Source organism: Aquarana catesbeiana, linkage group LG01 (assembly GCF_042186555.1).
Source record: "Aquarana catesbeiana isolate 2022-GZ linkage group LG01, ASM4218655v1, whole genome shotgun sequence".
NCBI classification, from domain to species: Eukaryota; Metazoa; Chordata; class Amphibia; order Anura; family Ranidae; genus Aquarana; species Aquarana catesbeiana.
In genome coordinates, this window is record NC_133324.1 from 334,080,491 (window position 1) to 334,092,571 (window position 12,081).

At 40.8% G+C, this 12,081-nt stretch overlaps 1 protein-coding gene across 1 annotated transcript in view; it reads left to right on the plus strand.

Moving 5' to 3' along the window:
* The first annotated feature begins 440 nt into the window (after positions 1-440).
* Positions 441-12,081, plus strand: part of METTL3 (methyltransferase 3, N6-adenosine-methyltransferase complex catalytic subunit) — a 30,691-nt gene continuing 19,050 nt past the window's right edge. The window contains exons 1-5 of the mRNA XM_073631520.1: positions 441-657; positions 4,785-4,993; positions 6,978-7,361; positions 8,176-8,351; positions 10,892-11,108. Coding sequence (XP_073487621.1) covers positions 552-657; positions 4,785-4,993; positions 6,978-7,361; positions 8,176-8,351; positions 10,892-11,108 — 1,092 coding nt within the window. The 5' untranslated portion in view covers positions 441-551. The remainder of the gene's footprint in view (positions 658-4,784; positions 4,994-6,977; positions 7,362-8,175; positions 8,352-10,891; positions 11,109-12,081) is intronic.

Consider the following 12,081-nt stretch of genomic DNA (forward strand, 5'->3'; position numbering starts at 1 on the left):
ATCAAATACCACTCTATTTCAGCACACAAATGAGCTCTATTTGTGGGGAAAAGGACATACATTTTGTCAAAGTAACGCAGTGGTGTTTAGCAAAAAATGGCCTGGTCATGAACAAAAAAGTCAATTTTCATATACACATCCGTACATAGGGGTTAAAGAGGGCCATTTGAGGAGGAATTAGAACAGAAGCCAGAGACAGCTGTGAGCTATGAGCTCAGCACTTGTAATGTGTTATTACACATGGAATCTGACTGACTGGCTACAATCTCTCCCCGCCGTGGCCGCTGATACAATTTTAGGTTTTAACCAATCGCAGCTCTCATTTCACCACCCTCCGAAGCACGAGAAGGAACGCAGATGAAAGGGGCACTGCTATTGGTTATCCCGCCAAGCAGTCGCCTTATGGAACCTATTAGCAGGAAGTTCTCTTGTTCGGGGAAGGGTTTACGTATGACGCTAGCTGCACCTTCCGGTGTGCGTTGTACACATCCGGTGGGGGAGTAGAACGGTGTGTAGTGATTGCAGTGCGGCTGAGGACGGTGCCGAGCGCTATGTCCGACACATGGAGCTCCATCCAGGCTCACAAGAAGCAGCTGGACTACCTGCGGGAGCGTCTGCAGCGGAGGAGGAAGGATGTCACCTCTCAGCTGGTGCTGGGTAATGTGCTGCCTCTCTTTATTCACCAGTCTGCATGGTAGACACCATCATCTTGTATTCCCTTACTGCAGACGGGGTTTTCGTTTTACTCTGCTAATAAACATGTAAAACCAAGTCATTGTGATCTTTTTCCTCCAGCTGCACACCTTCCCAGCCACATCTGTGCTACTGTATAGAGACCCTCCTCCCTACCACCCTGTACAATTTGATCTACAGAGTGGATCTCAGTGGGAAGGGCTGATAGTCCTTTCAAACTGCCAAGATAGTTCCACTCCCTTTATTAAAAAAAAAAAAAAAAAAAAAAAAAGCATTTTGGAGGTTGTCATGTTTGACCTCCTGTAATGCTAGTAGCTTGGTTGTCTCTGATCTCTGTTTATATTCAGTCACTGACTAGGAATAAGCTTTCAGAAACAAAAGTACAAATGTTATTCTTAATATCAAGGGTGGATCACGGGCTCAAATATTTAAAGCCTAAGTTTAGAGTACTCAGCACAAGGGATGGTACTTACATTTAATCCAAAGTATCCTTTGAGTTAGTGCTGTCAAAAGTGCTGACTACCTTTCCTTTCCACCCAGCTCCTCCATTCATAGAACCCATACTATAGCTTCTATGGATGAAAAGCGTTCTATGAATGGAGGAGGTGGACCTTTCATTCATCTGCCTGTCCTCCATTCATAGAACTCACAATATAGCCTCCATGGATGAAAAGTGTTCTATGAATGGAGGTGGACCTTTCATTCATCTGCCTGTCCTCCATTCATAGAACTCGCAATATAGCCTCCGTGGATGAAAAGCGTTCTATGAATGGAGGAGGTGGACCTTTCATTCATCTGCCTGTCCTCCATTCATAGAACTCGCAGTATAGCCTCCGTGGATGAAAAGCGTTCTATGAATGGAGGAGGTGGATCTTTCATTCATCTGCCTGTCCTCCATTTATAGAACTCGCAATATAACCTCCATAGATGAAAAGCGTTCTATGAATGGAGGAGGTGGACCTTTCATTCATCTGCCTGTCCTCCATTCATGGAACCCATACTATAGCTTCCATGGATGAAAAGTGTTCTATGAATGGAGGAGGTGGACCTTTCATTCATCTGCCTGTCCTCCATTCATGGAACCCATACTATAGCTTCCATGGATGAAAAGTGTTCAATGAATGGAGGAGGTGGACCTTTCATTCATCTGCCTGTCCTCCATTCATAGAACCCGCAATATAACCTCCATAGATGAAAAGTGTTCTATGAATGGAGGAGGTGGAACTTTCATTCATCTGCCTGTCCTCCATCCATAGAACCCGCACTATAGCCTCCATAGATGAAAAGTGTTCTATGAAAGGAGGAGGTGGACCTTTCATTCATCTGCCTGTCCTCCATTCATAGAACTCATACTATAGCTTCCATGGATGAAAAGTGTTCTATGAATGGCGGAGGTGGACCTTTCATTCATCTGCCTGTCCTCCATTCATAGAACCCATACTATAGCTTCCATGGATGAAAAGTGTTCTATGAAAGGAGGAGGTGGACCTTTCATTCATCTGCCTGTCCTCCATTCATAGAACCCATACTATAGCTGCCATGGATGAAAAGTGTTCTATGAATGGGAGAGGTGGACCTTTCATTCATCTGCCTGTCCTCCATTCATGGAACCCATACTTTAGCTTCCATGGATGAAAAGTGTTCTATGAATGGAGGAGATGGACCTTTCATTCATCTGCCTGTCCTCCATTCATAGAACCCGCACTATAGCCTCCATAGATGAAAAGTGTTCAATGAATGGAGGAGGTGGACCTTTCATTCATCTGCCTGTCCTCCATTCATAGAACTCGCAATATAACCTCCATAGATGAAAAGTGTTCAATGAATGGAGGAGGTGGAACTTTCATTCATCTGCCTGTCCTCCATCCATAGAACCCGCACTATAGCCTCCATAGATGAAAAGTATTCTATGAATGGGGGAGGTGGACCTTTCATTCATCTGCCTGTCCTCTATTCATAGAACCTATACTATAGCTTCCGTGGATGAAAAGCGTTTAATGAATGGAGGAGGTGGACCTTTCATTCATCTGCCTGTCCTCCATTCATAGAACCCGCAATATAACCTCCATAGATAAAAAGTGTTCTGTGAATGGAGGAGGTGGACCTTTCATTCATCTCTCTGTTCTCCATTCATAGAACCCATACTATAGCTTCCATGGATGAAAAGCGTTCTATGAATGGAGGAGGTGGACCTTTCATTCATCTGCCTGTCCTCCATTCATAGAACCCGCACTATAGCCTCCATAGATGAAAAGTGTTCTATGAATGGAGGAGGTGGACCTTTCATTCATCTGCCTGTCCTCCATTCATAGAACCCATACTATAGCTTCCATGAATGAAAAGTGTTCTATGAATGGAGGAGGTGGACCTTTCATTCATCTGCCTGTCCTCCATTCATAGAACCTATACTATAGCATCCATGGATGAAAAGCGTTTAATGAATGGAGGAGGTGGACCTTTCATTTATCTGTCTGTCCTCCGTTTATAGATACATTTCATTAACGGACGCTATAGTACAGGTTCTATGAATGGAGGCGCTGGATGGAAAGGGAGGGCATAGTCAGCACTCTTCATGAGTGCTTGTGACAGCTCGTATTAAACCCTGCATTACCAGAAGATGACAGCTGTGTGGTATTGGTAGAACAGAGAATTTAAACTGACAGCTGGCACCAGCACAAGGGATCCTTCAGATTACATGTAAGTAGCATCACTTGTGCTAATTTTTTTATTTCTTTTTTGCTCCTAATTTTGGATTGACATGACGGCCAGGCAACTTGTATTTCTCCTCTCACCTTCCAGGACGGCACTCCTAAGTAGGCCTGCCGTCCTGGATGGTTGGTAGAATTGTCATTACCGGTAAGTGTAACTATAGGTTTTTTGAAGGTGGAGAGTTGCAACCGCTATATTTTCTCAGTATGGCTTTAATAGCTAAATATAATAAAACAAAAAGCTGCTTCAATTAAAAAAAAAGTTCTTTTACTCTTACATCTAAAGTGTGTTTTCAAGCCAAAAACATTTTTCTAGTTTTTAACAGCATGAGGAAGGTTTATAAAGTTGTCATCCCTGTAGCCGATGTAAACAAAGAGATGGGGGTCATTGGCCTAATACAGGCACATGGTCATATTAAGATAATGATGTCATGAGTATCCCCCACTCCCTTGCATATGTGCAGCTGCAGAGTGGAGAATCTCCCCTTTTGAAGCTCATTGGACCAGCAATGACTACTAATTTCAAGGCTTCAGAGCAATCCCAACCTCAACCCTGTTAGGCCTCCTGTGCAACATTTGGCACTTTATAAAAAAATTGTTGATTACAGCAGAAGTTCGGTACCCCTCTCTTTGCCTGCAGACCTCCGGGACATGTCACAGGTTCCAGAAGGCTTCGGGACCATTCACACAGCACGACGCAGCTCCTGCATGCGCAGTGGGAAGCTGGCTGTGAAGCCACAAAGAGTCACAGCTGGTTTCTCTTAGTGAACATGCCGTGCACCCGGTGAGGATGGCACTGGATCCCCAGACAGGCAGGTGTCATTTTATTAAAGACCAGCAGCTACAGTATTTGTTTTCTTTGTAGGGTGAAGATCCTCTTTAAAAACTATCCAACATATTTTTCAAGTGAATGGGGAAGTGCCACAAACACCCCATAACCTCAAGCTGTGCTTTCCCTTGAGGCGTGTTTTTTGGGGCAAAAATGGGGTTGAAACTTTTCAGAGGAGTGGCAAGTTTAGATGCAGATCTAAACCTAGCTTCAGAATGTTACCCTCGCTTTTTGTCCAGTAAAACATTGTCAGCAGGACAGGAAGTGAGGGGAAATCTCTCCTATGGAGTCCCAGATAACACTATAAATCTGACAGGAGTTCTAACCCTGCCCAACCCTATCCAAAACTAGAAAACCTGTATTTGGCTTGACATTTGCTTTAAAAATCCTTCAATGATAATTATTTTACTTAATGCATAAAATGCTTTTAAAATACCAATAAAGAAGTAAATATCAAATATGACAGAATATCACTTTCAACAGGCTGCTGTTAATGAGATATGATGTCATTGTGAATCTTTGCACAGATTGATTCTTGTCTTCTCTTCTTCCAGATCTCCAGAACCCAGATGCTGGGGTGGCTCCAGGTTTCCGTAGTGATAGCCCAGTCCCTTCTTCTGCTCCACAAACTTCAAAGCCATCAAGTGGACCAACAGAAGTAATTCCTGATCCTGAACTGGAAAGTAAACTACTGCATCATCTGTCAGATCTGTCACTTATCCTGCCAGCAAACTCTGTATCCATTCAACATGCTATTGCTACGGTGAGAACTGCTCTAAAGCTAAAGTGCATCTGTCATGCACATAAAAACCAAAGTATTTCCCATCCGCATACCAAGAACGCTGTGGTGCCATATCGTGCACTTAGAACTTTCTTCTGTGAAGTGGATAACCCCTGTCCCTGGCACAGTGTTATGCTATGTAAAAAAATAAGAGGCAATTTGTTCTTTTCTGTCTGTGGCGAAAACATAAGATGTTGGCCTAGTTATATGTATATATAAAAGAAGCATACCTGGGGCGTGCGATCCACACCATGTGCTAACGCTCTGGGATGCTGCAGGGCCACCAGCAGAAAAATGTTGGGTGGTTGCTGATTACTCAATGACTGTCTGACATTTGTTTTCTATGTGTATTACTTCGTGTTGCAGTGCCTATTGTATTTGCACTGCAGCTCTGCTTCTGGCCATCTCACAGCAGCATTTCAGACCAGAGGAAGGCTCCTGTCATTTAACCAATTCAATACCGTGCACTTTCACCCTCTTCCTGCCCAGGCCAATTTTCAGCGATGTTGCACTTTAAATGACAATAGCGCGGTCATGCAACTCTGTACCCAAAGAAATTTTTTTTTTTTTTTTTTTTTTGAGACAGATAGAGCTCTCTTTTGGTGGTATTTAATCACCACTGTGTTTTTAATTTTTTTGCTAAACCACTGAAAAAAGACAAAAAATTTTGAAAAAAACTTTTTTTTTTCTTGGTTTCTGTTATAAAATGTTGTAACTAAGTAAGTTTTCTCCTTCACTGATCTGCACTGATGAGAAGGCACTAATATGCAGCACTGAAAGGCATCACGGATGGGGCTGCACTGATAATCATTGCACTATTGCAGATGTCCCACTTAAGAAAAGCCGCTTATCAGCTCTCCTTTCCTCACATGCTATCAGTGTGAGGAGAGGAATGCCGATAACCAGCACTTCCCATTTGCACTGTGATAAGCTGTGATTGGACACAGCTGATTACATGGTAAAAAGCCTAGGTCATAGGCTCTTTACTGCGATTGGTATTGGGGCGGGGGGGGGGTTTAGCGTGAATGAGCGGCCTTTCTGAAGGATGTCATGTGACATCTACTCAGAACAATGAAAACCTGTCGATCTGCTATAGGCAGATGGGAACTAGTTAACAAAGTCAAGGAGAGTGTTTCTCTAACACGGAACCACTGTTGCATTTGGGGTGGGAGAGAGGAGAGAGGAGATTGGTACAAATTGGAGGTCTATGCTGGGGAAGGCCGGCTATTAGAGAGAGGGTTGTACTGAGGAAGGCTGTGAGGGTGGGATCTGTACTGGGATGAAATTGGGGCTACTGGGTGGAGATCAGTACTGACTCAAACCCAGTCAACCCTAACTGAATGAAAGTTTGTTAAAGCATTTTTTATTTGCTTATTTTTTTTTTTTAAATATAGTTAAATCAGTTATATGTCAGTGCTTATAATCTTCAGCTGTCACCTTCAGCCTACATGCATGAGCAGGTAGCAGGTGATTCCTCTGGATAAGCTTCCTAATGGTGACAGCTGTGGAACATGCCATTTATAGTCTCCATCAGAAGGGAGTGTGAAAGGGTGACAGCAAAGAGGAATCCGTGGGAGACCAGGACAAAGTGTTGTCGCCTTATAATAAGAATGCCCTCTTCATAGTAGGATCACTATTTTTTTTTAATTTTATCGAAAGCTGCTGATTTGAACAGATTGAATATACCTTTTTAAAATACACATTTAACGATTGAGATTTTAGTGATGGGGTTTCCATCTACTTGAGGAGTTTGTGTAAGTGAATGTTTACTCTAATCGTAATGTTGGCGTTTTCCTTCATATTTGATTAGTCTGCTTGATTGTATATAATTTAAAAGGAGCGAGCGGAGTGCTCTCACATAAATCAAAATGTGTCCATCGTTTCAGTTTCATCAGTTATAATTGTTCCTATTTTGTAGTTCAACTATGATGTGTCATATAATAGATTAAAAAATTTTGTGTTGCAGCCAGAACTTCCTGTGTCACGCCAAGCAGTTGAAAGCCTTTTACAAAAATTTGCTGCTCAGGAGCTTATTGAAGTAAAATGTGTTGAGCATGAAGATAACGACCGTCCCACTGTAGTGATTTTTGCTGACCATTCCAAGCTTTCAGCAATGATGGGAGCTGTATCTGAAAGAAAAGGACAAGCTACCGCTCCAGGAGCAAAAAAGAGAAAAATACAGGAGACGGATGGTGCTACTTCTTCATCAGTAGCCTCATCCTCTGGTGCTTCAGGAGAGAAAAAAGCACCAGAGCCCCATAAGAAGGCCCGCAAACATGCATCCCATTTGGACTTAGAAATCGAGAGCTTGCTAAGTCAGCAGTCCACTAAAGAACAGCAAAGTAAGAAGGTACGTTTTTGTTTTTTCACAGGGCCCCAAGTTCTCTTTGAGATTGTCAAGCTTGATTTAGAATTAATTAGCTACTACAGTCTGCATTTTCTTTTTTGATCTATTATTTTTCAGGATGTATAAATTTGGTCACATGACCCACATTTTGTAACAAGAAATTCTACATTTCCAAATTGTCAATTTTCTGCTTTTTAATGCCGCGTACGCATGGTCGGACTTTTCAACCGGACTGGTCCGACGGATAATCCGATCGTGTGTGGGCTCCACCGGACCTTTAATGGACTTTTCCAGTCGCAAATTTGACGGACTTTAGATTTGGAACTTGCTTCAAATCTTTACGTCGTATCTCCGCCGGACCCAGAAATCCGCTCGTCTGTATGCTAGTCCGACAGACAAAAACCGACGCTAGGGCAGCTATTGACTACTGGCTATCAACTTTCTTATTTTAGTCCGGTGTACGTTATCACGTACGAATCCGTCTGACTTTTTTGTGATCTTATGTAGTTAAGTCCGTTCGTTAGAAAGTCTGCCACAAGTCCACCGAAAGTCTGTTGAAAAGTCTGTTGAACGGGCTGTCGGACTTTGTAGCTGAAAAGTCTGACCGTGTGTACGCGGCATAAGGCTTCAAACAAAATAAGTACGTACTGATGGTCAGGATTTCTTTTTTTACACTGCGTCATAACTAATATTGACTTTTGTACATTTTTTTACTCTATTTAATTCAGTAATTTGTTGGCAGGTTGAAATTAGTCGTTTATTGGTCTTCACTTTTTACTACTATTTATTTAGTTTTTCTCCCCTTTTGAAATGTTAGGTAAGTCAGGAGATCTTGGAGCTCCTCAATACTAGCACAGCCAAAGAGCAATCCATTGTGGAGAAGTTCCGCTCCCGTGGAAGAGCTCAGGTCCAGGAGTTCTGTGACTATGGGACAAAAGAAGAGTGTACAAGAGCATCTGGAGCAGACACTCCTTGTCGGAAACTACACTTCAGGTAAGGAATTATTGGTAAAAAAAAAATGTGAAATGCGGTGTAATTTTATAAAATAGTCATATTTAGGAAGGTGAAGAGAAACTTCACCCTTCTAAAAAGGGGAAAAAAAAAATGAAGTTACTAGTCCTGGAGTCCAGCCTCTTCCCCCACCGGTTCATCTCACTGCTGTGGGTCCCTGGTGCCTCTATTTTGGATTTGGGAGGTGGCTATGACTTGCTGAGGAATCACAGCTGGCTCCTACTGCACATGTGTGAGATTGCACGACGCAAAGAGATTGGTCATGCAGCCTCATGGGATGTGTGAAAGAGGTCCCAGGAGTCTGTGGGTGGGGAGGGAGCAGGTTGAATGATGTAGTTCTCACTTAGATAAAAAATGCAGCAGTTATTCGTGTCAAAAAAAAAAGGTACCTGCTCCCCATTAAAAAATGTCAAGGGGTGGGGAAGAGTATTAATGATCACTTTTGAGTGAGTAAAGGTCCACTTTAACCACTTCAGCCCCGGAAGGATTTACCCCCTTCCTGACCAGAGCACTTTTTACAATTTGGCACTGCGCTGCTTTAACTTCTAATTGCGCAGTCATGCAATGCTGTACCCAAACAAAATTTGGGTCCTTTTTTCCCACAGATGGAGCTTTCTTTTGGTGGTATTTGATCACCTCTGCGATGTTTTTTTTTTTTTTTTACAACAAACTCAATTTTAGTCATAAGTATAAAATTGATGCGCTTTAAATAAATAATGCACAATATGCTGCTGCGACTAAGCTTAAATCCAGGAATAAAAAATGCATACATGTGAATAAAATAGATAAATAATTATGGTGCTAATACATGTGTTAAAATTGCCAAAATAAATCTTCAAATTGGTGATGTGACGGTGAATATAAATAAAATAATAATGACACTCTGAGTACAATGTCCAGGCAGAGATAAATAGTGGGGGAAAGTAAAAATAATTAAACAGTTCCTTCCATTAATCCAGATTGATTGACTCACTGGGTTAGATCGTTTGTATCAGGATATTTAGTTTTTCTTGCATCCCACTTTAGCCATAATACTGCTGGTGATTCGGCTCTCAGGATAAAGGTTTTATGCAAAGCAAGCAAAGAAAAAATAGATCATTGTGCAGTGAACTTACTAGATAGTACACAAGCAAAACAGGGACAAGAGATACACTCACAAACTCCCGGTCTATTAGAAGCATTCAAATATGCAGATTGCAGTCAGCCGCTGTGGACGAGGTTTCCCATAGAGAAACAGCTGCTGTTAACCTTCAGGTGTATTGCAGCACTGAACGTCCTAAGCTCCTCCCACGCGTTGCATCACTGACACGTGACTTTCTCAGGAGAAGCAGCAGAATGTATTTTGGGGTGTAATTCCACATATGCCCATGGCTTGTTTGAGCAATATATAATTTAGTGACAACTTTGTGCAAAAAAAAAAAAAAAAATGTAATTGTAATTTTTCCCGAAACTTGTGGCAGACTATGAAATATTCCATGGACTCAACATGCCTCTCAGCAAATAGCTTGGGGTGTCTGTTTTCCAAAATGGGGTCATTTAGGGGGGTTTGACCTCTCCTGGTATTTTATGCACAACATTTTGAAGCTTATGTCACACATCACCCACTCTTCTATCCACTTGATTTTTATTTTTGCTTGAAAATTACTCTGAACCCCCAAACATATATTTTTTTTAAAAGCAAAGGCCCTACAGATTAAAATGGTGGGTGTTGCAAATTTTTTTTTTCACACTATTTGCGCAGCGATTTTTCAAACGCAATTTTTTTGGAAAAAAAAACATTTTTTTAATTTTAATGCACTATATTGCCCAAATGTTTGATAAAATATAAAAGATGATCTTATGCCGTAAAATTACCGCCCTCGATCTGTCGTTTGCGGTGATACCTCACATGCATGGTGCAATTGCTGTTTACATATGACACGAGACCGATGCTTGCGTTCACAATTTGTTTTTTTTGTTTTTCTACCAAAAATATGTAGAAGAATACATATCGGCCTAAAGCGAGGAAAAAAATTGTTTAAAAAAAAAAAAAAAAATGGGATATTTATTATAGCAAAAAGTAAAAAAATATTGTGCGTGGTGTTTTTTTTTTTTGTTTTTTTTTTAATTTGTCTTCCAGAAAAAAATCTCATTCATTGTTTTATATCTTTGCATAGAGCTTACTATCTTTTTGTGATTGTTTTGTTTTTATTGTATCATTTTTACAACTAACCTAAACTAGTAAATTACTCCTATTGTTTCAGTTCTGGTTTTCATAGATGGTATGGTATATTATTTGTCATTAAACAGATATTAGCCTGTGTATAATAAGATAATAAAACATCTTGTGTATCATACTGTCTGTACAGTTTCACAATGTCCCCGCTAAACAAAAGATAACATCCAAATGAATAATTTGTTTTATTTTGCAAAGAGAAGTAGAGACACTTGGACTTTAAGAATGCTCTTAAATGCTTGCTCTCTATTCTATTCTGCGAACACTATGTTAAGTCTAGACTTTTGTGGGGTTTTTTTTTTAATAGACGCATCATTAACCCACATACCGATGAATCTCTCGGTGACTGCTCTTTTCTGAACACCTGTTTCCATATGGACACTTGTAAATATGTTCATTATGAGATTGATGCATGGGTGGAGCCTGGAGGAACTGCAGTTGGGATCGGCTCTGCTCCATGTCAAGATATGCCTCTAGTCAAGAGTGTAGGAGACGCAAGTGTAGGTCGTCTCTTCCCCCCACAGGTAACCTTATATTTTTATTTTTTTTTTTACTGTTGTAAGAATATTCAATTGTTGGATATAATACATTTTTTTTATTTTTTATTTATTTATTTTTTTCCTGATGTTTTATGTATTGTATTCTTCCACACAGAAAGTTGATTATTGAGTGAGTTTTCTGATTTCAATGGGATTAAAAACTGCTTGTAGTTAATTTCTAGTACTGACAAAATATTCAAGAGAAATAGAAAAGAGCACATGTATCTGGTGTAATATCAAACTCTTTATTAGTGTAAATATAGTAGAATGCGCACTTACATTTCAGAAGTTGGGTAATCCCCAGCTAATAGCTGAAGGTGCCAGCTCTCTAACAGCCAGGAGGAAGCTGTTGCATTTAGCAGTGGTAATACCAACACTAAATGTTTTGCTACACATTGCAGTTGGAGGGTCATTCGGCCGTTTGCACCGAATTCTCCTTTGACACCGTGCAGTGCAGCTGTCTTTCTGATATTAATTCCCCTGCCAGTCAAATGCTGGTCAAAGCACAGTTTTATAAACAAAGTATTTATATGGCCCTTCTTTTTAATGGTCTAAGAAATGCAGTATATGCCCTGCATGCCAGTTACCCTTTAGGCTTGGGAAAGGGGGACTGCCCCGTACACTGGCTGTAACGTCTTTTTAACATCCACTGCTCTGATGTTAATGGGGGCATACTATGTACTCAGGAATTCCTGTGGAATTTAACTAGCCTTTTTTGTCTGCTGATAGTTTTTTAAAACGCGCAGTTAATAAAGAAGCTTTCATGAGCATGTTTTAAATGGACACAGTGCTAATTTATGTACAAAAGTCAAGCTGCAGACTTAATCTTTTCCATGAACTGTCTCACTGCTCTTATTCTGCATTACCTTGCTGTTTAGCAAAGTTGATCACCTCCTTTCAGATTCTGTAGCCTTCGTTGGTGGACAAAAAAATGCAGACTAAATGCAGTCTGTGTCAG